Below are 27,825 nucleotides of genomic sequence, written 5' to 3' on the forward strand. Positions count from 1 at the left end.
CTATTTGTTTATGTCCTTTGATCATTTATCTATTGGGAAATAGCTTATATATATTATAAATTACATATATAACATTATATAATGTGATTGTATGTGTGTGTATATGTATGTGTATATACATGTGTATATACACATATATACACATACATACACACATGCATACACACACATATCTAGATATAGATATGTGTATGTATGTATATACACATATATACATATACATGCAAAAATGCATACATTCACACACATATATATCTAGATCTAGATATATAGATATACACTAAGACATACCCATGGCAGTGTATCGAATGATGTAAAACATGCATTATATATAAACAGCCACATCATGCAAAAGAAATGATGTATTGTGATGTATGTGACAGAGGTTACCATGCTTTTGTGTGGGACTGAGTGCTATTCTATCGGGTTGCTGGATTTGTGATTTTTGTCAAAGAGCTCCCCTAACACCCAGGAGAAGGGGCAAAAGGGGAAAAACCAGTGAGGAGGGACAAAATTACAATTTTCACCCTGATACTGTTATTTACATTGTGAAAATTTTGGTGCCAATTAATTTACCACTTTGTGAAACACACTTCCTTATATTGTTGTCAATAAAGCATTTAAAATGTTTAACTTAAAAATATATTTTACATATATAATTACATATATGATATACCATGTATTTATGTGATATATATGATCACATACGATAATGTCCTATATCATAATTGCCATCATATTATATTATGTTATATTAATGTCAACTGGACAGAAACAGCTTCTAACTTGAGGGTGGCCGGAACAAACAGAGCAGGCTAGAGATGGGAGAGTCAGGAACCAAAGAGAAGTTTAATTTCAAAGTGAGGGAAGTGGCTTGTAAGCAAGGGCTCGTGCTGGAACCCCACCCCTACTGTGTGTGGGGAGAACCCGCTTCACTGTGGGGAGACCTTAATACTTGTACCAATGGCTGCGCAGTAAACTGTAGCCCTGACAGGGCAGCAATAATGTGATAAGTTTGATTCATAACAGGGCTTCATGACCAGAAACAATTCCGGGATTTTGCTGTGGCTGAGATCATCCAGAGGGTGAGTGCAAAGGACTGTTGTTATGCCAAGCTTGGGGCACAGCTTGCTTTCTCAGTTCTCTTTTTGTAGGGTTTTGAGAGTGCAGGCTCTAGGTTATTGATTGAATTTTCTTCCTCCTGAGGTCTTTGGTAGATTAAGTCTTTTTTTCCTTATTTACTCCCCCTACTCCCAACTTCTGACTCCTCCCTTTTTGAGGGTAGGATTTCCTCTAGGATTGAACTAGAATGTTGCCTCAACCGCCTTTGATGTTGGGGAATTTACTTCTCACTATTGGCCTCGTTGAAATTGCTCTTTTCAAAGTTAGCAGTGAATCTATTAATTGACAAATCTGGTGACCTTTTCTCACTATCTCTGCAGGATTTACCCTCTCCTCATAGACACATTTTTCTGAGTTTTTGTGATTTTGCTCTCTCTTAGTTCTCTAGCCCTTCTGATCATTCCTCATTCTCCTTTGCTAGATCATCACTATCCTGCCTCCTAACTCTAACGTACCCCAAGGTTCTATCCTGAGCCCTCTTCTATCTCTAAACTCCTGGTATTTAGACTTGGTGACCGCATGGGTTCAATTGTCATCTTTATGCAGATTACTTTAAGGTCTGTAGATCTAGCCCAAGTCTTGCCCTACAAGCTATAATCCAACATTAACTACTATTTATTGGGTATTTCAAACTGAATGTCCCATAGGCATTTCAAACTCAATGCGTCCAAAGCAAAATTCATTACCTTTTTCCCAAACCTCCCTATTTTTTTGTTGAGGGTATCACTATCCTTCTACTCATCCAGGTTCTTAGCTTCAGTCATATGTAACTCCTCACTCTCCTTCACCCAACACATCCAAATAGTTGCCAAGTCTTGATTCTATTTCCATATCTCTTGCATCTGTTGCTTTATCTCTACTTATATAGCCACATAGTTCAGGCCCTCATGTACCATCTCTATGGTACAATGGATACAATGGACAGATGCTGGGTGTGGAGTCAGGAAGAACTGAGTCCAAATATGGCCTTACACACTTCATAGTTGTGTGACTCTGAGCAACTCACTTAGCCTCCGTCTTCCTCAGTTTTCTCAACTGCATAATGGGGATAATGACATCACCTACCTCCCAGAGTTGTGAGGATCAAATGAAATGTTTATAAGGCACTTAGAACAGTGCCTGGCACATAGAAGGTACTTAATAAATGCTTGCTCCCTTCCTTTTCCTTCCTCCCCGCCCCACCCTTGCTTGGTCTATTTTAATAGCTTCTTGCCATATCTTGTCCCTTTCCACATACATCAAAGTGATTTTTCCATAGGACAGGTCTGATCATGTCACTATTTGTTCACGGAGTTTCAGTGGATCCCTCTTCCCTCGAGAATCAAATGCAAATTCCATTGTCTGTTATTTCAAGTCCTCTACAACCTGTTTCCAACCTTTCCAGCCTTACTAAATACTACCGTTTCATATATTCTGTGCTTCTGCCAAGTTAGCCTATTTGCTGTTTCTCACACTCGACACATTGCCTATCTCTATACCTTTGCTCTGATCTAGAACGCATTCCCTCTTCCCCTTCATGTTTTAGAATCCCTAATTTCCTTCAACAATCAGCTTAAGTAGGAATTTTTACATAAAGCTTTTTCTTATCCCCCTCTCCCGGCCCTTGTCCCATGCTCTCTGAAATTGCCATGTATGTATTTGGTATGTACTTCTATGTCTTACAGCCAACACCTATACAAAGCCATTCCTGTTCCTTCCAAGAGCTAGTGTCTTCCCTCCCTACCTTGTATTTATTCAGCATACACTTGCATATATAGGAACCTGGAAGGTAATACCAATTATGTTACAGGTCTGGTCTCTATCTCTATACTTACACACATATATGTCTTCACTTAGAGAATGCATGATCCTTGTAAGGGACTTTATTTTCTAACAGCCCCAGGCATAGAATAGGTACTAGAAGTGTTGATGGATACATATCATCTGTTCCTACAAAACCTATCAGCCTTGAAGGCGGGGCTGTTTGTATTCCCAGTGCAGGAAGCTGCTTAATAAATGCTTGCCAGTTGATCTATTTTCACTACAATATGCCTTCTTTTGGTTGTATATACACACATACATATACACACACACACACACACACACACACATTATCTGTGAACGAGAAGGCTGATTAAACTGAACTCACCTAGTTTTCCAAAGTCTCATGCTTTGTCAGACCTTCAAGGAGACGGGAGGTCAGTCACACAGAATCATGGAACCTCAGAGACCATTTAAGTTCAACCCACATCTGAGCAATTATTGCCTCTACAACATAGCTAATGAGGTCATTCAGACTTTCCTGGAATACCTCCTATGGGGAGAACTCATTTCCAACATTGAGAGGTTAACTGTTAAACTCCCCAAATTGTTATAAATTATGACCTTTTTTTTTTACATCTTATAAATTTGACTCGGCAACCTTTTAAAAAAAAACATTGTTCTTAGTTATACTCTTTGGGGCCAATCCCATTACCATGGACTTGAAATTAACTCACTACCTTTTAGAATCTCATTTTCTATAAAGATCAGGTCAAATGCCATCTTTTACATTAAAGCCTTTCCTAACTCCCCAGATCCTAGCTTCCTTCCCTCTAGAAATATTTACTTTATACTTTATCTTGTATATCCTTACATGCATGTTGGCTTTTCTAGTAGAATATAAGGTCCTTGAAGGCAGAAGGTTTTTTATTTTTGTATCTTTAGTATGTAGTGTAATGTCTGGTACATTGTGGTTGTTCAGTCATTTCAGTTACGTCCCTGTCTTTGTGACCCCATTTGGCGTTTTCATGGCAGAGATACTGGATTGGTTTGCCATTTCTTTCCCCAGCGTATTGTACAAATGAGGAAACCGAAGCAAATAGGGTCAAGTTACTTGTCCAGAGTCACACAGCTTCTAAGTGTCAGAGGCCAGATTTGAACTCTGGAAGGTCAGCCTTCCTGACCCCAGACCTGGCACTCTGTCCACTACGCCACCTAGTTGCTGATCTGGTGTAGATGCTTAGTAAATAATAGTAGATGCTTAATAAAAGTTCAAAAATCCTCAGAGGGTATGATCTCCAGGCCCTTCACGTGAACATCCTGGTTGGTCTTTGGACATTCTCTAGTTTATCACTGTTCTTAAAGCTTGATATCCAGAACTGAACCCATACCCAAAATGTGGTCTAATAAAGTATATCTACACTGGAACTCTCAAAAATTACTGAATGCACAGGTAGGACCTTTAAGGTTGCTGACTAATACAAAAGGACTATTACAGCTTAATAGAAAAAACACTGTTCCCTTTGTTAATTTGGAGAATGCCAGGCAAAACAGAACTCCAACTGCCTTTCCCTGGCTGTGAAGAGATCTTTTTAAGTCTGACCACAGTTAGAGAATGTTGAGGAAGAAATCAGAGCAGCTAAATCTCAGTTCTCTTACAATGTACACGATCATCTCTCAACTCTGATTTGGAGGAAAGTAACATACATTTCATGATGATTAAAAACAAAACAAAGCTTCTATACCGAAGCACAAGATGTTACGATTCATCCTAAATTCTAATTATTCAGACAATAGTCAAATAAACACTGAACAAATACAATCAGAATTAAATGCCAGCGCATTTTTAACAACTGGCATTTGTGTACATCTTTAACATTTCATGCCGCTTATGCTTCAAATATACATAAAAACCACACAATGCTAAAGTCCTTGCTATGTTGTGAGAAAATTTAATTGGATCAGTTTGATGACAATAATGTTTAATTTTTATTGACATTTAAACAAATAGTTGCATAGAATGCTTTTGCAAACCATATTTATTTATTTTATCATACACAATATTTAGCTAAATCTTATTTTTTGGTGAAAGGACTTAATTGCAAAATTAATCTTCCATACTGACCACTTTATAGAAAACTGCAGGTATATAGCTTTGTAACTTGTCAAAAGTGCAGTGCACCAATTTAATACAAAATTAGTACTGTCAAATATATTCTTATTCAGATATCAAATTTCACTTTTTAAAGTACATTCAAATTCAAGCATTAAACCAAAGGGATTATTATTGTTTTAAATTTTTAAAAACAACTAAAAGTTTTATTTATGTAATCTTAGAATTAAGATTAATTAATGGATGAGTCATTACAAATAAAACCTAGGTAGTTTCAATTTAGGGAAAAAAATTCTATTTATTCACTTCACTGTAAGACAGCAGTCTACTATTAACTTTACATATGGCACTGTCCCCCAAAATGAGTTTCCTTGGTATAGGAGGATGGCAAATCTTACTACACTGGCTATTAATTAGCTTACATTATTTGGCTGCTAATTTTATACACCAAAATATGTAACATCACAAAGAAATCCTCATTTAAATAAAGTGCTGCATGTAGTCACCCCACCTGTAACAGACCAATTAACATTGTCACAATAAGGTTTTCCACCATTAGATTAAAAGCTCTTTGTCATGACGCTAAATCTTGTTTTTAAACAAAATTAGTCTTCCTCAATGAACAAGAGTATAAGGTATATTACATACAATCACCCTGCTATCCTTCATCATTTTCCTTCTGTACATTTTTTGAGGTCTTATGAACTACAGCTTTTCTAGCGGGAAATAAATAAGACAGACCATTAGCCCGATATCTAGAGTTGGAACTGTGGAGCCCAGATTTTGGTGCTCACAGCATCCTGCTGCAATCCATCACCATGATCATATCATAGTTGCACTGAGAGTGCTGACCCTTAAGTGACACCAGAAGAGTTGAATTTGATGATATCCCTTGGTAGCCTGTCGAATAGGTTTTTCTTTACTAGGATGTTGCTATTTAGCAGTGATTGGGCAACAACCTACTTAGTCTTTAAACTCTTTCCGCTGAAAAATTGTTCATTCTTGCAACCATTTCCTCCATGGTCATTTAATTTTTCTTCAGTTATTGTCTTCATATAATTTAGTGGTCCCTTGCCTTCAAAAGCAGAAGGATACTTGAAAGAGCCTCCAATTCTATCCCACAGTGTGAAATATTGGCCATAGTTATAGTCAAAGTAGAGGTGGTGATCTGTGTGATGGGCTGAGCCATTAATAACTGCTTCTAAGAATCCTGGAACTCGGAAGTCACCATCATGAATAGAAATTGTCCAGACGTTCACAAAGATGTACAAACCTAAATAGACCACTTTGTGTAATGGAAAGATGAAAGGGTATACATGATATGGCAGACTCTGAAGGAAGCCATCCACTGGGTGAAAAGCATGACTTGCAAATGGTGTAGCAATCTTCCAAAGGTGATGTGGCTTGTGTAGATGCTACAGAAGGTAAAGGACACCATTATCAAAAAACAACTTTAATCTGCAAAATGTAATTTTTCACATAGAAGAGACTTACAGATGAAAAGGCTCTCAGAGATCATCTAGTTTAACTCTCTTACTTTACAAATGAAGAAAATGAAACTCAGGGATAAATGACTTGCCCAAAGCTATATAATATGAATTTAGATACATAGGTAAAAAATGATGCCTACCTGGAGAATCACTTTTAAAATCAGTCCAAATTTAATATCCAAACTCTTGCTACTGAACAAAATTAATTTTTTAAACTCTTAAAAATATCCATCTTAAAAAACAAAAAATCCCTTTCTAGTGCCACATAGATTCATCCAAACAAAAAGATAAATGGGGCTTGTTAAGAGCTATGGCCACTAAACAGTCTGATTTAGGGAAAAGTTTTGGAAATAATTACATATATATTTATACGATGATGAAGTTATATAGTAGTATTTTTCCACTTTGCCTAGAATAACTCTACCTTATATACAAGTTTATGATGAAGGCCCCGATGAATCCAGTAGATTGCCATGTCAGTGAAGAAGAGGAATGACATCATACTAAAAATGACTCCAGGCCAACCTAGAATGTGGAGACAAAGAGGGCAGCAGAATCAAATTTAAGCTTATAGTTCAAGATCAAAAGTCACTTTTCAGGTGTTCATCTAAGAACAAAATATAGTCTTGAAGTCTCATAGAGTAACTGACTATAATATAAAATAGCCTCCTTGTAATTTTGTAGAAATCCATGATTATTTCCTCCCTTCATTTTATTTCTCTATTCCCTTTTTCTGAAGGAAGTGAAATATATGACACTTCAATGTAAATCTACTCAAAGATGTTAGATGCCTTTTTTGATAAATAACTGACAGACTGATCTAAGGATGCTATTTATTCTTATCCATTCCCTTGCGCCCACTCACCTTATGCCACCCTTCTTTAATGTCTTTCCAATTTATCTTTTTCTTTCTATGAGCTTATCACATCATACCTAAATTATTATATCTTCTTAGTCATCCTGCCTTCTGATATTGTCAGATTAATATTTAAAAAAAAAAAAAACTTCACTGGAGAATTTTGGATACTTTTCTACTGACAATCAGGTACATAAAATATTTTTGTCTGTGACTTGGATGAAAACTTAATGGTGTACATAACTATCAAATCTATAGAACAAACTGAGGTTGGAAGGTGTAATGTTTTAGATGACAAAATTGTATTAAAAAAAAAGCTTTATAGTCTAAAACTCTCAGGGTTCCAGGAAGTACAGAGGGGTGGGCAAATATGGAGCACTGGAGGGGATACTGGAGGTGTACGGCTATGGTGAATGGGATTAAGAATGTGTACAGCTGGGGATAAAAAATGGGGTTTGTACTCAGTAGCTGGGAGGTCAGAATTGCTAAGATGTGAACAATATAAAGGGACAGAAGTATGGTAACCATTGAGGAGTGAGTACATGCAGAGTATCAGTGATTGGAGAGAGGTCCATTGAGGGTTGCATCTTATAAGGCTGCAGGAGCTGGTGGTGCCTAATCTGCCCTGAAGAAGGCTCTGGGGTATGAGAGGTAGGGAGTCTTGTGCTGGAGTGGGCCTGAAAAGGCCTAGGAGGCCACAGAAGCCAAGAAGTGAATGTTGCTGCCAAGACCCAGTAGAAACCAGGAGTCAATCAATGAGGGTCCAGGTGAAAAAGACCTATTGGGTTAAGGTGGTGCTGGAGATGGCCCAAGAAGACAGGAGCCCAGTGGCCTTTCTTGTTCCCTGTGGTTCATATGAAAAAGACCCAGGGAATTCAATGAAGCATAAGCTCAATCTACGTCAACTTTACGATATGATGGACAAAATGGTGAATTTATTTTTGGCTTCCTTAAGAGAAGCAGTGTGTCCAAAATAGGCAAAATGACAATCTCTAATCAGAACACATTTGGAATACTGTGTTCGATTCTGGGTGCTACATTTCAATAGGGCCACCAACAAAAGAAGGGATCTAGAGAATGTTGACTCAGACTGTTAAAAAAACATAGCTAAAAACTATGCCCATATGAGGAACAAAGAAAAGTAATTAATGGTAGTCTCGTGTGAAAAAGAGGAAGATCAGGGTGAATATAGTCACTATTTTACGATCTTTACAGGGTTGTTTTGTGGAAGAAATGGAAGAAGTCTTGTTCTGCTTGGTTCCAAAAGACAAAACTAGAACCGACGGGTAGAAATTACAGGGAGGCAAAATTTCAGTTCAATATAAAGAGCTTCTGAACACCTGGGCTATCCAACAACGGAATGCACTGCTGTGCAAAGTAGTAAGATCTCTACTAATCAATCAATTAATCAACAAACATTTATTAAAACACCTTTGTACTGAGGATGCAAAGACAAGAATGGAACAGTAATTGGCCTCAAGAAACTTGTGTTGTCACTGGATATCTGAGCAAAGGCAGGATAATCATTTGGTGGGGATATTCTAGAGGGGGCTCGAGATTCAGAAAAGGGTTGAATTAGATAACCTTTGAAGTATGTTCTAACCCAGATTTTATCAATAAAATATAAACTTTAGCCTAACATTCATGACACTCTACAACATGGCCTCTGTGTTTCCAACTTTATCTCCTTAAGCACTAAGCCCCTGCTACAGCCTGGCAAGTTTTCTCGATGTTGTGTCTCCATAATTTCACTCATACTCTTTCATCTGTATGAAAAGCTCTCTCTACTCCACCTATATAAATCTTACTCATTTTTCAAAGCATAGCTCAAAGCTTTTCATATCATTCCAACCTACTGTAATCTCTCCATCCCCTGAACTCCTAATGGAGCTATTTTCCATACTACTACTTTGGTACTTAAACCGAGTACTGCCTTGATAAACTTCTGTCATATCTTTTATGTATTCCCTTACTGACTACACGGATTATAAGGTCTTCATGGGCAGAGACTGCCTCTGAATAGTTTTCCATTATCATACACATGCAATTTGCTTCTTGCAAGTGCTACTGCTAAGTGTAAATATTTTTATTTCTCACAATTCTGTATGCAAAATATCTAGATTAACCTAGGCATCTCAAATTTTGCTGATCAATACAGAAGTGCTTTTAGGCCCTTTTACCGAAGTGTCAGGTCTCTTTATGCAACTTAATAACCATTATTGTTTAGAAAGAAAATAAAAATTTAGCAGTAATTCTTTATGGTGTCAGCAGTGCCCTTGGCTGTATTTTCCATTTAAACTATTTCAGGTTTGATGACTTCATCTTTTTTCTTAAGATAATCTCAATGGAATTAATAAATGTTATGCTAAGGAGACAGTTTAGCTTTCAAAAGACATTTGTCTACATTCAGATTCTTTTCTTGACACTCAAATTGTTTACTTACCATATGTTGAATCTTCTATATTGTCATACAGTTTGCTGTAACCTCTAACCTCTACCAGAAACAATAAAACTGTGGGAATGCTTATCCATGGCAGTGCTTGGACAGTATACTTAATCTCTCGATATACTTGGTTCTGAAATTCAGATTTTAAATATTAAAACTGGATCCATTATTTGTTTTCAATGTGCATAATCTCTAGTAATATAGATATACAACTACTTCTAGTTGTGGTTTAAAGATCCCTTTTATTAGTATCATTTTATTTATTTTTAGCCCAAACCATTTTATATTATAAACTTATTATGCTTGTGTGTATAAAAGAGAGGAAGAGGAAAGAGATGGGAAAGAGAAGAGGAAGAAAAGAATGGGGAGCAGAAAGACAGGGGGAGAGACAGAGACATAGAGACAGAGGGGGAGAGGGAAAGAGAAAGAGAGAAGAGGAGAGAGGGATAGAGGGGAGGAGAGAGAGGGAGGGGGAGAGGGGGAGAGAGAGGGAGAGGGAGAGAGGGAGGGAGAGAGAGAGCGAGAGAGAGATGTACAAAGAAAAGGATATTTCCTTAACACATGTGCCTAATTTTAATTTCTCTGAGACATTCTCTTCCTCAAAATATCCCTACTGGACACTGCCATTTCAGGAATGTGCAATGAATACAATAAAAATTTTCCTTCCACCAGCTTCACCATACCACTCCTTAATGTTTGCAATTCTAACTGCGATAACTAAAAACAAGGGAACTGAAATACAAAAGTGATTAAAAACAATTCTAAAAATTCTCTAAGTAGCTAGGTGGTATAGTGGATAGAGTCCCAGGTCTAGAATCATGAATTTATTGTTGTTTTGTCCTTTCAGGTGAGTCTGACTTGTCATGAACCCATTTGGGGTTTTCTTGGCAAAGATACTGGAGTGATTTGCCATTTACTTCTCCAACTCATTTTACAGGTGAGGAAACTGAGGTAAGCAGGGTTAAATGACTTGTCCAGGGTAATGGAGCTAGTATCTGAGGCTGGATTTGAACTCAGATCTTCCTGACTCCAGGCCTGGCACTATATCCATTTAGAGGGGGACTGGAGGACAGAGGAGACTGGAGTTCAAATCCTGCCTCAGACACTTACTGTGTGTCCCTGGACAAAGTCACTTAACCTCTGCCTTCCTCATTTCCTTCATCTATAAAAAAATGGGGAAAATAATAGCATTTACCTCCCAAGGTTGCAACGAGGATCAAGTGAGATAATAATTGTAAACTCTGCAAACTTTAAAGTACCTTATAAATGAAAGCTATTAATAATAATAATAATAAAAACTAACTAGTCTATTTCCTCTGCTCTGCTTAAGGATAATACACTAAAGAACATAATTAGCTTATGAAAGTCACACCTGTTTACATCTCATTAGGCTTTTAGAATCCTTTGACCACACCCACTACGATGTCAGCCTAGTAGTTTTAGCCTAGTTTTAAAAAAAAAGTATATTCATTCATAGGCCAGAAATAATAAACTTAATCTAATTCTTACCCCCATCCCCATACTTTAACTGATATATAGCATATAGGAAAAATGAAATGCTTACCTCTAAAAAAAGTGGATGTTTCTTCAACGAATGATCAAAGACAAAATAATAGCTCAGAGTTGCAAAAAAGAAATATAAAATGAAAGCACCAAGATTTGTTACAACTAGGAGACTGAGATACTGTCGGATGATTTCATCCTCTGGCCATGTACTTGGATATACATATGGTGTAAAAAAATAATAATCTGCAACATTCAGTACAAGATCCATTGTGACACCTGAATGACAAACAGATAAAAAGACTTGTATTTCCTTCAACAAGAATCATTAGAATACTTGTTAACTTTTATAAACACCTCAAAAACAGAACTGGTACCAGAGCTTTTGCTGCTGAAGTAACTGAATTTAAATTCACGCCACTGAATTTGAAGCCCTTTGTGCCAAAGCTGTCAAACTCCTTCTAAGGCTGAGTTCCAGCAGTGGGCTCTCCAGCTTCAGTGGTGAGCACTCTGGATTTCAGGGGCACAAGCTCTGTAGGAACAGGCTGTGATTTTGAAAATACTGCTTTTTGGTAGATGCTCAAAGACTCTAATGGTGCTATGGCTAGTCATAAGAGCTAGAGGCAAAGAAGTCACTTCTCATTGCCAAGGTAGGAGCAAAGATGTGTGTGCAGTGACCTATGTTTTCTAATCGAATTAATGATATAAATGACGTTTAAACTCTATAACACCATCAGAGTACTACTATTCAGGTGCATTATAGGAAATTGCTTTTAGGCTTAAACAGACTGTAGGCACCTAACCACAGTCACAACATTGGGAAAATGCGTATTAAGTCTTAAAACATCCAACTTACAAAAGAACTTTGGGACACAACCTTTTTGTAAGTTAGTGACTGCTAATACGTTTGATTTAGCCCTTCAAGAGGTTTCTACTTAGTACTATATAAATGAATACAGAACCATCGATTCTGGGCATAAAATACAATCAGACTCTAAGAAAGGATAAATTTTATTCAAAACTTAATTACACCCCATTCCACTGCTAATGCAATTCAGGCCATAAACACTACTCTTCTGATCATTATATGCATCAATTGTCATGACAAAATGTGGGAATGGTGCTGGATTACTATTTGAAAGCTATCTGTAACTTATTATTTCCTCAAATATGACAATTAACATAAATCTTCATATTGGTTTCAAACACCCAATGCTACCTGAAGGTCGTAAGATAACTCCTCGTATAGTGCAGTATACCGAAAGTCACTCAAATATTATATAATGGTAATCTTCACATTGAGTTATAAAATCAGGTGCAAGTAAATTTATATTTCATCAATCTTGATGAGACCTGAAAATTGCTATTAAATTGAAATTAAGTTTAAATGTAAACTCCTTATTGCTATGCAAAGCAGGGGCATTAGTGCTTATTTGATTTTATTTATAAAGCAGTAGTGAAAAAAGACTTTCTTTCTGCTGAGGACCAAGGGTCCACTAACTGGTAAAAAAAAAAAAAAATCAGCTGAGAGCCACATAGAAGTGTGACCTAAATTTGAAGAATTTAGTTTGTGAGTTGTTCTTTTTTTAGGGAAATCTTTAAAACTTAATTCATTACTTCTCCCGCTCCCCCATACCTGACCCAACTCTTTGATAGCATCACTAATTCTCCCTTTTACCCAGGGTCAAAAACCTGTGTCATCATTGCTTCTTTCTTTTCCCTTCAAATTTATTCAGCTAAGTAGTCTTATCCCATTCTATTTGTAAAACGTCTTCCTAATCTTCTTTCCATCTCTACTGACCTATTCATAGTTCAACTCTCATTACCTTTTGCCTGATAGTTCAATCCTCATTACCTTTTGCCTGGACTACTATTACCACTGGCAACTCTATCTCAAAGCTCTGTCACATAGCTACCCTAATTAAGTTCAAATATGATGTTGTAGGTAGAATGTAAGTTAATTAAAGGGGAGGAACTATCACTTTGGCCCTGGAATCTCAAGCACCTGATACAGTGCCTCATACATATACTTCAAGAAACTGTAATTTTGTCTGCATGCATTTTTCCCTCTACTGATGGAAGACTGCAACCCCTCTAATCCTAGTAGATAGTCTTTGCAAGTTGCTGTAGCTGGAAAATTTATCATCCAGTAAATAATCTAGTGATAGATCTCTCCAAACTTAGCTTGTCTGATCTAACAAATGCATAGGTCATCATTGGGCCCACATCAAAGGCCTTTGACCTAAACAGTCTTTTTCTATACCCCACCACCTGCCCTCATACTTGGGGCCTTAAATATTCAGTTGAAATGGCTTACCTACTTCTTTCGTCACAGATTCAACTTACATTATATGGTATCCTGTTCATCAATCTCCTTTAATTACAACTTTAGCTACCTTCAAGGATCGCTTTTTAGACTTTACCATAGGCCAAAACTGTTTCCCCTCCATAATCTTGAACAAAATGTTTCACATCTGCTCATCATCTCCTGATCTACCTCTTAAATCTATTCATCCTCATTGTGACCTTCCATCTCAGTGTTCTTTTGGACTATCTCCCCTGTTCTAATGGTACCTTACTTTTAGTCTTGACCTTACAGTTAACCAACTCAACTATATATTGTCCCCCATTACTGTTCAGTTGTCCTATATTCACACCCTTTCTATCCTTAAGCCCCCAAATCCAACTCTTCTCCACTCACTTCAGCAGGTGACCCTGCCTCCTACTTTTATTAAGCCATCTGATGTGAAGTCCCTTAAACCTTTAAATTTATGCCCTTCTTTATCCTCTCTCCTTCCCTTGAATATACAGTCCTTCAATTTCATAAGAAATGGACCTTTTTCTGGCCAAAGCTAACTCCTCTATATATCCTTTTGATAGCTTCTCCTAGTTCTCAGTAACCTAGCTTCATCAATCATCCTCTCTTTCTCAAGCACCTTTAATACCTCCCTGTCTGATTGACGACCTTTTCTTGACACCCACTGTCCACTTTCAACCAAACAACTCATCTTTTCTCTCTCTTAATTACCTAACCAGCCAAAGTTGTGTAACTGCTTCTACAACCTTGCAATTCAGTTTCTGCCCAACAGCTTCTTTTGAAATTGCTCTTAATATCTTTCATGACCTCTTTACCACCAAATTCAATGGCATTTTAAAAATTCCTCATGTTCTTATATATTGATTTTTGATACTGTAGACAAATGGTACCAAACTCAAACAGAAACAGGAACCACTGATGTGTATGTAATAATGTAATATAATAGTGTAATATACACTAATGGTATATATAAGGATTTCTGTGGGTTGCATATTGATTTAGAAAACCACATATTATCTTTGTTTTATTGATTGTGTTAAAAATTTCCTAGTTACATTTTAATCTAGTTTGGGCTGCACTCAAGAATGCCACATGGGGACACACCTGTACTGTAGATAATCTCTTCCTTTGACTTCACTGACACTGAACTGTTGTTTCCTCAGTACTGTGATTGTTTGGTTTCCTTTGCTGTCTCATCCTCCCATTTCTTAAATATGGGTATCTTCTAAGGTTTGGTCTTTAGCTACCTTCTCTAAACATACAACCCCCACCCTGCCCCCCTCCGCCACCTCATCCACTCTTATAGCTTTTGTTACGTGTGCAGATGACTCCTCTCAATTCTAAATACATTCACCAAGTCCTTGCCAAAATTCTAGTCCCTTTATCACAACTGCCTGCTGGAGAGCTACCTGATATTCTTGCCAGCACTCCAAATTTTATCAGGCCTAAAATTAATTTTATGAAACCTGCGCCTACCACTAACACATATATGTCTTTTGATCCTACTACTATTTGGGCTCAGTCACTCAGGAAACAAAAACATTCCCCACCTCTTTTCCCCTCAAATTAAACTTGCAGTTTTATTCATGTTTGATTTTTAATAAATGTGTCAGAAAACTGAAAGGAGGGGTGGGGCCCATGGGTGCTAGGGGCTCTTCTGGATGCCTGAGGGGGGGAGTAGAGCCCTGCCCCACTCCTATCCCATCTCCCACTAAAAGAGTATGTGTGGGGGGTTCTTGGTCCCCTGTTGGAGGAGGGAGTGGTGCTAGGTGAGATACAGGGAACCAGGGGGGCTAGACAGGATAGGTAAGGAGAAGTGGCTAAAGATTTTTTCCAAAATCCAGAATCCATAGCTTTCTGCTTTCGGATTAAATAATAAACCTTGGTTATCATTTTCACTGTTCCTTCTGCTTCTCAATCATCTGCCTAGTCCTAATAATTTTATCTTTCTTTTCCCTTTCTTTCCATTCCCACTGCTACCACCAAGTTCAGGCCATCATCACTTTTCACATAAGGTGTAGTAGTCTCCTAACTGGCAATCGTAGTTCCGGTCTTTCTTGTTTCCAAACCATCCTTCATGCAACCCTTCTACTGAACATCTCTGATTACATTGGTCATACACTCAGAAACCTTCAGTGGCTCCTTACTACCAACTGAATAAAATATAAACCCACCTTGACATTCAAGTTGCTATATAATCTGGGCCCAATATACTTTTCCAATTTTTTTCCCCTGACATTCTAAGACTCTGATTGAAAATATCCCTTTGCCTGGAGTGGATGCTTTCTCTCCACTGCTTAGAGGGATATATTAAAATTCCTTTCTTCCTTAAGGAATGCAGGTGGGTAACCAGAAGTCTGTTATCTCTGTTCAACTAACCAGCAGAAGGAAAAAATCCTGTGGGACACTCATGGTTATTAGGCAAGACTTGGATGAGGATCCAGCAAAGTAGACTAAGAAGAATAGTCAGAGAGGTAGGAGAACAAGGACAGAGTCCTGTCCTAAAAACCTAAAGAAGAGAATAACATGGAGGAAAAGATGATTGATACTGTCAAAGGCTGCAGAGAGGTCAGGAAAATGAGGATTGAGGAAAGGCTACTGGATTTGGCAATTAGGAAATCATTGGTAACTTTGAAGAGAGATGTTTTAGTTGAATGATGAGGTTAGAAGCTGGACTGTAGGGAGTTAAGAGAGGAAATGGAGGTACCTATTTTAGATAGTTTTTAAAAGAATTTTGGCCAGAAAAGGCAAGAGATACAGGATGACAGTTAGCTAGGATGGTAGGCTCAAGTGAAAGTTTCTTTTTTCCTTTTTTCCCCCACACTTAATAGTATTTTATTTTTTTCCAGTTACATGTAAAGATAGTTTTCAACATTCACATTTATAAGATTTTTAGTTCCAAACTTTTTTCTCCCTCCCTCCTCTTCCCCCCTCCCCTAAGGGGGCAAGCAATCTGATATATGCTATATATGTACAATCATATTAAACATATTTCCACATTAGTCATGTTGTGAAAGAAGAATTAGAACAAAAGGGAAAAACCACAAGAAAGAAAAAACAAACAAAAAAGAGAAAATAGTATGCTTCGATCTGCATTCAGACTCTACAGTTTTTTCTCTGGCTGTGGAAAGCATTTTTCATCATGAGTCTTTTGGAAGTGTCTTAGATTTTTGTATTGCTGAGAAGACTTAAGTCTATCAAAGCCGGTCATCGCACATGATTGCTGTTACTGTGGATAATGTTCTCCTGGTTCTGCTCAATTAAGTAAAGGTTTCTTAAGGATTTGTGAGACATGAGCATGTTAGTAGACAGCAGGGAAGGAGACGGCAGACAGAGAGACAGAAGATAAGTGAGAAAGTGGGATGACAGTGGGAGCAATCTGTTGGAGATGGGATGGAACTGGACTGCTTGTGCAGGTAGAGGGGATTGCCTTGGCAAAAACAGGGCCACCTCTGTGTGAGATAGGTGATGGAGGAAGACAGTACAAGCCAGTGATACAAAAAAGAAGGAGCTCTCTGTGAATGGCCTCAATTTTTTTAGTAATATATGAGGCAAAGGTCTCAGCTGAGAGGGTGGGAGAAGAGGGAGCCATGGAAAGTTTCAACAGGGATGGAAAGGTTTGGAAGAACCACTATGGAGAAGAGTAGGATAGTGAGTTGGTAAGGTATTCCCTGAGCCTTGCACATGGTAAATGTTTAATTAATATATACTGAATGACTTTTTAGTATTAATTGATCTTATTTTAAAATTTTAACAGGAGAACAGTAAACTTTATTTAAAAAAAGGAACAAAGAGAGGGACAATGGATTAAAGACAGGATAAACAGGAAGCAATATAAGCAATAGAAAAAAAGGAAAACTCATCAGATTATTAGACAAACTAGGCTTTTGTTATATCTAGCCATTCATCTATCTTCTGACTTGCGTATGAAATTCAATTCCCCAAGCGGTTATTAAACTCAAGCAATGCAAGAAATGTTATCAAGTACTGGAGAGACAAAGAAAAAAAAATAGAATCTGTGCCTTCAAGGAACTTATTGTCTGCTGTATTACTTAATACACAGATAATAATGCAATGTAAATTAAGGAGGAAGAGAGGAAGCACTAACAACAAGGGTTAACAGGAAAGACCATCTGGAGAACAGGTTCCTTCAAGGCTCAAATCAGGAACCAAGATATCTTAAGCTTAGAATGTCCTCACCTGTCAAATGGGGATAATACTTGCAAGTTTCCACCTCCTCTTAGGATTACCAGGCAGGCTCAAATGAAATAATGAATGTCGTTACATTTGAAAAGTAAGGTAAACCAAGGCACAAAGTTCCAAGCATGTTCAATTTATTGGGACAAGAAATTACCAAAGGGGTCTCTTGATTCCTCAGTCAGCCAAAAGACCACCAGGTAGGGTTTACCAGCCTTCATATAGTTTTGAGAAGTACAAGAGAACAAGTAACAGGAAGCAGCACAGATGAAAAACACTATGATTGGTTACAATATCTGAAGTAGCACAGGTGCAAAAACAATAGGATTGGCTAGACAGTCAGGCAAGGTTGATGGAGGGTCCTTCTGCTGGTTAACTGAACAGAGATAACAGACTACTAGTTACCCACCTGAATTCCATAAGGCTATTGTTGGTAAGAGAACAGATCTCCCTTAATGGTACGTGGGTATGCAAGGCTGCATGGAGATAACTTAGTTCTTTGAGTTAAGGTGATTTAGAATAGCACAACTGAATTTAAACTCAGAGAGAGAAAACTGAACTTCTGAACTTAACTCAAAGAGGAAGAAACATGGCACAAGCAGCTAAAGAATAGAACCAATTACAGAATGGAATCAAAATATAAAAAACAAAATCAATATCTGACTTTCTCAATGTGCAAAAGTCTTGTTGTTGTTCAGTCCTTTCAGACTCTTCGTGACCCAATTTGGGGTTTTCTTGGCAGAGATACTTCAGTGGTTTGCATATTCTTTTCCAGCTCATTTTACAGATGTGGAAACGGAGGCAAATGGGGTTACGTGACTTGCCGAGGGTCCCAAAGCTAGTTAAGTGTCTGAGGCCAGATGAGTATTCCTGATTCCAGGCCTTTTTCTATGTGCCACATACATATTTAATAATTCAATTCAATAAACTTTAAGAACCTACTATGTGCCAGACACTGTGCTAAGCTTTGGGTGTCGAGTACACAGGTATTCTAAAGTGTCTGTGTGGTTCTTAAGCTATACCACTCAATGGACATAGGCATTTAATCCTTTTTCTTTTTTATAAATGTAACTATGGAATTCACTCATCTTTAAAAGTTCAGCAAATGTGGCAGGCTAGCCCGCAAGCCTCCCCAGACCGTGTGTCCTGGTCACCTGTGGTTGGGGTACTTGATCAGAAGGAGGGGGGAGCTTCTAATAAAACCTTTTCCAAAAGGAGGTCTGCCATCCCGCTGCAGCAACGCCCGCGGCGCGCTCTGCAAAACTTCGGGCGCTGCTATTATTCGGCTGTCATTCTCCCACCCCTCCATTTTCCCCGGGAGCTAATGTAATGGCTTGAGAACCGACTGCCCCCCCCCCCCCACTCCGGCCCCTCTTCGCTCCAACCATCGCCCGCGGGGCTCTCTCGCAGCCTTCCCTCTAGCCAGCCCCGCCGGGCTCTGGGGAGAGCCAGCCCCAAGGGGCGGCGGAGGCGGCTCCAGCCCTCGCAACCTCAGCTCCGCACCGGCTCGGAAGAGCGGAGGCCGCCAGGGCTCCCCGCCCGCCCCCTCCCCGGCTCCGGCGGAGGGCTTTAAAACAGGGGAGTGCCCGTCCAGCAACACCCCAATTCCCGGGGCGCCGCTCCTTTCACCGGCTCGGAATGATTCCCCCCTACCCCGGACTCCTTTTTTCTGAGGGTCTCCCTCCCCAAAACCCAGCTGACTACCCCCCTGCTTTCAAGGATACCCCGAAACCTGCACCTTCCCCCTCGAGTGGGGCCCAGGACGCCGCCGCCCCCCGGCCTCGCTATGCGCCTCCGGCTGCCGCTGCCGCACTTCCGCGCTCAAGCAACCCGCCACCGGGCAGCTCTCAGGCCTCGAACACCCAGGAAGGAGCGAGGAATGCGAGGGGAGAGGCTGGGCGGGGCGAGGAGGGGCGAGAGCGAGGCGCCGACCAATCAGCGGAAAGGGGCATAGGCTGATATGACGGCAAATCGCGCGACCACTGGGAGCGAGGCCATTGGCGTCATGTGACGCCCGCGCCCTGGGACCAGTCAGTGGCCTCTCTGGCCGTTGGCGCTAGAGATGGAGGGAGGGGGCGGAGCCTCGCTGCTGCTTCGGCGTAGGTCGAATTTGGTGCTAATCATGAGGGCTGTTCCCTTGCCCCACCCCTCATCCTCCCTGCCTTCTGGCTGCTGGAGGAAAGGCTGGGAGAGCCGCTACACACGGATCACCTGGGAGAGCAGTGGGTGACAGACCTCTCCCCCTCACCCCGGCTGCCTGCAGGAGGGAGTGAGGAGTGCTAGAGTGGTTCTCCGGGTTTGATCCCGACTCGGGTCGCTTACCACTACATGCGTCATCCTGGGCTTGTTGTTTCCTTCCCCAGGGTCTCTAGTTTCCTCTTTCGTAAATTGAAGGGGGTGGTGGTGACCTCTGAGATCCCTTCCAGCTATAGATCTATGATTCTCCTTTAACCCCACTCCACAAATGGAGCCCCGCCCCTCCACATTCTTTGTGCAGTTTTAAACTTTAATCCATCCTCTTTACTCAGCTGTCAACCTTTGAGTTTCCCAAATCCCGGATGGATCTGACCATTTGTCCGTCCTGCCCGCCGGGAATCAGTAAACTCCGCGACTCCGCGACTCCGCGGCTCCTCCAGAAGTCGAAAATCAAATCCTCCGGAGTTCGGCGTTTAAAGCCCTTCATAATCTGCCCAGCCCCTCTCTCACCTCTCCACTCTTAGATCTCCCTCTGCGATTCGTTGACCCTGTTCTTGTCCTTGGCTCGAGGGCCTTTGCGCTCCTGCCTGGAGCGCCCTTCTTCAATCGCTGCCTCCTGGCTCCCCGGCTAAGGTTCCAGGTTCTGCAAGAGACGTTTCCCAGCCCCCTTTAATAGAAGTGCCTTCCTCCTGAGAATACCCCCAATTAATCCTGTCTATATCTTGTTTGTACATAGATTTTGTTTTGTTTGTTTTTGGGAACTATGTCTCCCCCAATTAGACTGAGCTCTGTGAAGGCAGAGGTTGCCTTTCTTTGTATCTTCAGCGATTTACCACGCCTGGTACGTAATAGATACTTAGCAAATGCTGTTTGTGTGATTGCTAGTTGCTGAGGGTACTAAGACGAAAGACATCCCAGCCCCTGCCCTCAAAGAGCCTTTATTACTGTTATAGGTCGGTTCCAACCGACTTGGAGCCCAATTGTTGAATTTTCACTGTGAGCATTTTCACCTCAGAAGTGGGCAAACACTACAGATAGGGGCCTTATTTATTGTGTTGATTGTCTACACTTGAGAAAGTGATGGAGAAACTAATAATAGATCAAATTTAAAGTACCTGACATTAAAACAAGATAGGTAGGAAGTGATAAATGCAAAAGGGATTTAGACAAAGTGCTCTAAGAAAATTTCAAGTGGGAGCAAGCATGCATAATAATTTAGAGTGGCATGAGGGAAGAGTATAGGAAGTGGTGTTTGAGTTGAGCTTTGAAGGAAGTCCAATTCTAAGAGGCAAGGATGAGAACAAAGTTCATTCCAGGTATGAGGTGCAACCAGCAGGAATATGCAAGGGAGGAGCTGGCATGACCATGTCAAGGAAGAGCTGGTAGTTCAATTTCGCTGGATTGTAGAGGGAGCAAAATTAAAAAAAAAAAAAAAAGCTGGAAAGTTAGCTTGTAGGTAGATTGTAAAGGGCCTTGAAAGGAGGGTAAAAAGCCACTGAAGGATTTTTACATGGTGAGAATGTTATAAAAACCCCAGAGGCAATTCAGAATTCAGCCCCAAACTGGGCTCAGTGAATTCCGGGAACAAGAGTTAGCTGGGTCATAAAGAAATCATGGTTGGGGAGTGAGAGAAGAGATACCTTTATTAACAATTCTTGAGAGAATTGGGTGTGTTCCCTCATTGGAATCACACACCCGTACAGGAGCAAGACAAGTGGTTATATTGGATCACTTGGTTTTAACCCCCAACTTTTCCCAACATTCCTGCACGTCCCATTTAACATTTGTATTTGCAATGCAATATCTACTGCTTCTATAGAGTCTGTGAAAACCAATTTCCCCCTCATCTTGTTTACATATTTGTGTAAACCAATAAACCAATCTCTCCCTGTCCTGTTTTCTAGCATTTCTCATACGAACTACTCCCATGTAAAGATTATTTTGGTCTTTCTGTGAAGGATGGATTGATTTGGGAAGAACTTGAAGGCTAGGAGAACTTTTAGGATGTTATAATTGGTGAGCAGTGTTGAGGACTTGCAATAGGGTGGTGGCTAAGTTAAGAAGAGGAGGTTGGATATGAGTAATGTGATATTAGAATCTACAAGCTTTGGCAACTAATTGGATTTAGGTGAGGATGATGGAAAGTCAAAGATGACACCAAGGTTGGGAACTTTGGTGACTAGAAGGATGATCAGACCCTAAAAGAGAATAAGGTAGTTTGGAGACCTTCTTAATTGACAATGAATCATCACTACTCTTTGGGTCTATTTGACCAGCTAATTAATTATCTTTTGTCTAACCATGTAGTTTCTATAAGAACAGCATCAGAGGCTTTGTTAGATGCCTTGCTAGATGCCTTGCTAAACATGATAGTTAAACTATGTTTACAGCATTCTACTAATCTACTTCGAATCCAGTAAGTCTATAAAAAAAAGTATGCTTAGTTTGGCACAACCTGCCCTTGCTTGCGACCAGCATTTACTTTTCTAGGTGTTTACATACCATTCCTTGACTTTTGCAGTCTGGAATTTTGCCATATCAAACTGCCTGGCCTGGAGTTTGAAGAATACATTTCCTTTATTCTATTGCTTTCTTTTTAAATCTGGGCAACAGCAATAAAAAATAGCTCCTGTGTCCTTAAGATCTTTAATCATGCCTAAGACTTTGCAATCTTTAGCTTTGTTGCTGGCAACATTATTTGTCTTGTTTTTCCTCGTGCAAATTACCAGACGTAGGAAGCAATTGTTCCAGTTGGACAAGGTTTATGAATTTCTGTGTCACACCTTAGAAACGTAATTTAGAAAAACAATAGATCTTTTTCATATTGTACTCCATAAATAGTTGCTTGATTATGTCTCAGCAGGGATTGCCCAGGCATTGCACAACCACCATTACACATCTTACTTACCTTTGATCTCCAAAATCTGGTTTATTACATAATTGCACTTATAGATCCACGTATTCATTCTCTGGAAGACAAGCAGCAGCTTTCTCTTCATTCAGGGCATTCAAGTTCCCTGACACAGGCCAAAATTATTTTGCATCTTAAAATCCTTTTTCCTTTTTTTTTTTTTGTTGAAACTGTTATTCTGCTTTTTTTCTTTAAGGAATTTACATTTTTCCACTAACCTGGATGGCGGAAAATTGTTCCACAGGTCTTACCTTTATGGGCCAGCTGCCAAGGCAAAGCTATAAGCATTGCATATTCAATGCAGGTAACTGCAAAATTTGCTCTCCATACTTGCTGGACGTAAAATCCTCAGTGTTTGTTTTTGCTGATAGTTCTCTTTTGGAGAATTTACAATAAAGTCAGCTGATCCAGTTAATCTAGGAAGATCTCTGTCACATTTTGGATACATATAGGGAAGTAACCTATTAAGATTAATATATTGTGGAATATAACAGGGAAATAAGGTACCCATCCTAATGTGGTTCCTAGTGTTAATTTGTTCTTGTAGGGGTAGTGGTGAGAGACAGGGACAATCTGAGGTGAAAGAGCACAGAACTTGAATCAGAAAAACCTTGACTTGGATTCTGTCTGCAATTTAGCAGTTATGTGACCTTGTGGGTAGATTGCTTTATTTTTCTTTTCTTTTTTTTCTTTCATAAATCATAGTTATTTATGGTCCTAGTAATGGACCTGCACGCAATAGACATTCAATTGTTTGGAGTTTATATTGTATCACTTGGGGAAGAAGGTTTTGTTTTGTTTTTTTCCGCTTAGATGGGCATATCCTTAGTTAATTATAGATATTATTGTCTGTTGGTAAAAAATTATGAACTTAATTCAAATAAGTATATAAAAATTGCATTTTTGAATTATTTAGAAGCTTAATCTCAGTCAATATTTTCTTTTTTTGTTTGTTTAAATTTTATTTGTTTGTTTTTAGCTTTCAACATTCACTTCTATAAGATTTTGAGTTCCAAGTTTTGTCCCCCTCCCTCAACTCCCTCCACCCCAAGACGGCATGCAATCTGATATAGGCTCTACCTGTACATTCATATTAAACATTTTCACATTAGTCATGTTTTAAAGAAGAATTAGAACCAATGGGAGGAACCATGAGAAAGAAGAAACAAAACAAAAAAAATAAGAGCAAATAGTATTTTTCGATCTACATTCAGACTCCATAGTTCTTTCCCTGGATGTGGATAACATTTTCCATCATGAGACTTTTGGAGTTGTCTTAGGTTCTTGCATTGCTAAGAAGAGGTAAGTCTATCAAAGTGGATCATTGTACAATGTTGCTATTACTGTGTACAATGTTCTCCTGGTTCTGCTCACTTCACTCAGCATCAGTTCATGTATGTCTTTCCAGGTTTTTCTGAAGTCTACCTGCTTATCATTTCTTATGGAACAATAGTATTCCATTACATCCATATATCACTACTTGTTCAGCTATTCTTCATTTGATGGACATCCCCTCAATTTCTAATTTTTGGCTACCACAAGAAGAGCTGCTATAAATATTTTTGTACATGTGGGTCCTTTTCCCATTTTTAGGATCTCTTTGGGATACAGACCTAATAGTGGTATTGCTGGGTCAAAGGGTATGCACATTTTGATAGCCCTTTGGGCATAGTTCCAAATTGCTCTCCAAAATGGCTGGATCAGTTCACAACTCCACCAACAATGCATTAGTGTTCCAATTTTCCCACATCTTCTCCAACATTTATAATTTTCCTGTTTTGTCATATTAGCCAGTCTGATAGGTGTGATGTGGTACCTCAGAGTTATTTTGATTTGCATTTCTCTTATCAATAGTGATTGAGAGCATTTTTTCATGTGACTACAGATAGCTTTAATTTCTTCATCTGAAAACTGCCTCTCATGTCCTTTGACCATCTTTCAGTTGGGGAATGACTTGAATTCTTATAAATATGACTTGGTTCTCTATATAATTTAGAAATGAGGTCTTTATTCAGAGATACTGGCTGTAAAAATTCTTTCCCAGTTTTCTGCTTCCCTCCTAATCTTGGTTGCATTGGCTTTGTGCAAAAACTTTTCAATTTAATGTAATCTAAATTGTCCATTTTGCAGTTTATAATGTTCTGTATCTCTTGTTTAGTCATAAATTCTTCCATTCTTCATAAATCTGACAGGCAAACTATTCCTTGCTCTCCTGGTTTGCTTATAGAATCAGCCTTTGTATCTAAATCATATACCCATTTTGACTTTATCTTGGTATAGGATGTAAGATATTGGTCTATGCCTAGTTTCTGCCATATTCTTTTACAGTTTTTCCAACAGTTTTTGTGGAATAGTGATTTCTTATCCCAGAAGCTGGAGTCTTTGGGTTTTTCAAACAGTAATTGCTATAGTCATTGACTACTGTGTCTTGTGTACCTAACCTATTCCACTGATCCACCGCTCTTTTTCTTAGCCAGTACCAAGTAGTTTGATGATTGCTGCTTTATAATACAATTTAAGATCTGGTAGGGCTAGGTCACCTCCCCTTGCATTTCTTTTCATTAATTCCCTTGATATTCTGGACCTTTTGTTCTTCCAGATGAATTTTGTTATTATTTTTTCTAGCTCTATAAAATAATTTTTGGTAGTTTGATTGATATGGCACTATATAAGTAAATTAATTTAGGTAGAATTGTCATTTTTATTATATTAGCTCAGCCTACTCATGAGCAACTGATATTTTTCCAATTATTTAAATCTAACTTTATAATTGTGTGAAAAGTGTTTTGTAGTGTTCTTATAGTTCCTGGGTTTCTCTTGGTAGGTAGATTCCCAAATATTTTATGTTGTCTACAGTTAACTTTAAATGGAATTTCTCTTTCTCTCTCTTGCTGCTGGGCTTTGTTAGTAATATATAGAAATGCCAATGATTTATGTGGGTTTATTTTATATCCTGCAACTTTGCTAAAGTTATTAATTATTTCAATAGCTTTAGGATTCTCTAACTATACCAACATATCATCTGTGATAGCTTTATTTCTTCATTGCCTATTCTAATTCCTTAAATTTCTTTTTCTCTTATTGGTAAAGCTGATGTTTATAGTACAATATTGAATAACAGTGGTGATAATGGGCATCCTTATTTCACCCCTGATCTTATTGGAAATGCTTCTAGCTTATCTCCATTACATATAATGCTTGCTGATGTTTTTAGATAGATACTATTTATCATTTTAAGGAAAATTCCATTTATTTCTATGCTCTTAATAGGAATGGGTGCTGTATTTTGTCAAAACCTTTTTCTGCATCTATTGAGATAAGCATATGATTTCTGTTAATTTTGTTATTGATGTGGTCAATCATGCTCATAGTTTTCCTGATATTGAACCAGCCGCATTCCTGGTATAAATCCCATCTGGTCATACTGTATTATCCTCGTGAGTCCCTTCACTTTTCTGGGCTTCAGTTTCCTCACCTGTAAACTAAGGTGCTTGGACCGTATAATATGTAAGACCAATATATATGTAGCCAATATGGAATTTTGTTTTGTTTTACCATGGATATTTGTTATAAGGATTTTGTTTATCTTTTTTCCTAGAGGGCAAGGGTGGTGTGGAGGGAGTGGGAAGACAGGGAGAGAGAAAAAAAATAAATGCTTTATAAATGAAAAAATTTAATTTAAAAAACAAATTTAAAGTGTTATGTAAAGGACAATAGAGGATAAGAACTAGATCTATCAATGATATAGGGAACTCCCAAATGAGGAAATTCCCTCTACTAATGCAAGTTGGCATTTTCACTATACACATACATACACACATATGTATATGTGTGTGTATATATGTGTATATACATATGTATATGTATATACATATATAGTGGAAAAGTATTTTTATATGTATATTATATATATAGTGAAAAAGAGTATTTTTGTTTGCATCTTGAGTACAAAGATCAAATCTAAGAAACAATAAATAATTTCATTAAAGAGAATGATAACAATGAGGCAACATAACACAATTTACAGAATGTAGCCAAAGCAGTACTTAGGGGAAATTTTATATCTCTAAATGCTTACATCAATAAAGAAGAAAAAGCAGATCAGTGAATTGGCATGTAACTAAAAAAAAAAAGAAAAAGAAAACTAGAGAAGAACAAATTTAAAATCCCCAATTAAGGACCTGAGCTCAAATCTGGCCTCAGACACTTGACACTTACTAGCTGTGTGACCCCGGGCAAGTCACTTAACGCCAATTGCCTCACCAAAAAAAAAGGCAAAAAATAATTCCCAGATTAAACACCAAATTGGAAATCCTGAAAATCAAAGGAAAGATTAATAAAATTGAAAGTAAGAATGCCGTTGAACTGATAAATAAAACTAGGAGCTGATTTTATGACAAAACTAATAAAATAGATAAACCATTGGTTAGTTTGATTAAAAAAAAGAAGACCAAATAATAGTATAAAAAATGAAAAGGATGTTTTTACCGCTAATGAAGATGAAATTAAAGCAACTATTAGGAACTATTTTGCAAAATGATATGCTAATAAATAAAGCAATCTAAGTGAAATGGATAAATATTTGCAAAAAAAATAAATTGCCGGATTAACAGAAGAGAAAATAGAAGAAAAAATTCAAAGGACCAGATGGATTTACAAGTGAATTCTACCAAACATTTAAAGAACAATCAATTCTAATACTATATAAACTATTTGGAAAAGCAGACAAAGGAGTCCTACCAAATTCTTTTCATGACACAAATATGGCACTGATACCTAACACAGAGCAAAAATAGAAAACTGTATGCCAATTTTCCTAATGAATATTGATGCAAAAATTTTAAATAAAATACTAGCAAGGAGATTGCAGCAATCTATTACAAAGATCACATGCTATAACCAGATGGGTTTTATACCAGGAATGCAGGGCTTAT

The 27,825-nt window shown here is 38.4% G+C and overlaps 1 protein-coding gene across 2 annotated transcripts; it reads right to left on the reverse strand.

The window, feature by feature from the left end:
- Positions 1 to 4,786: 4,786 nt before the first annotated feature.
- Positions 4,787 to 19,598, reverse strand: SC5D (sterol-C5-desaturase). 2 transcript variants are annotated; one of them, XM_027835655.1, is made up of 6 exons: positions 19,509 to 19,591; positions 18,194 to 18,274; positions 11,332 to 11,549; positions 9,765 to 9,897; positions 6,890 to 6,990; positions 4,787 to 6,390 (listed from the first exon to the last, which is right to left on the reverse strand). In XM_027835655.1, the coding sequence occupies exons 3-6, from the start codon at positions 11,539 to 11,541 to the stop codon at positions 5,935 to 5,937; spliced, it is 900 nt and encodes a 299-aa protein (XP_027691456.1). In that variant the 5' UTR covers positions 11,542 to 11,549; positions 18,194 to 18,274; positions 19,509 to 19,591; the 3' UTR covers positions 4,787 to 5,934. The 2 variants fall into 2 exon arrangements, with proteins under 2 accessions (XP_027691456.1, XP_027691457.1); XM_027835656.1 differs by lacking the exon at positions 18,194 to 18,274 and having other exon boundaries at positions 19,523 to 19,598.
- Positions 19,599 to 27,825: the final 8,227 nt, after the last annotated feature.

Source organism: Vombatus ursinus, unplaced genomic scaffold (assembly GCF_900497805.2).
Source record: "Vombatus ursinus unplaced genomic scaffold, bare-nosed wombat genome assembly UNPS02014816.1, whole genome shotgun sequence".
NCBI lineage: Eukaryota > Metazoa > Chordata > Mammalia > Diprotodontia > Vombatidae > Vombatus > Vombatus ursinus.

Bases quoted from the DNA above. Each gene is read 5' to 3' on its own strand.
- SC5D (XM_027835656.1), bottom strand. From the start codon at position 11,541: ATGGATCTTGTACTGAATGTTGCAGATTATTATTTTTTTACACCATAT. The intron at 9,898-11,331 runs GTAAGCATTTCA...TCTGAATTTCAG, and splicing joins AACATCCACTTTTTTTAGAG to AACCAAGTATATCGAGAGAT. The intron at 6,991-9,764 runs GTAAGTAAACAA...TCCACATTCTAG, and splicing joins TATAGAAGATTCAACATATG to GTTGGCCTGGAGTCATTTTT.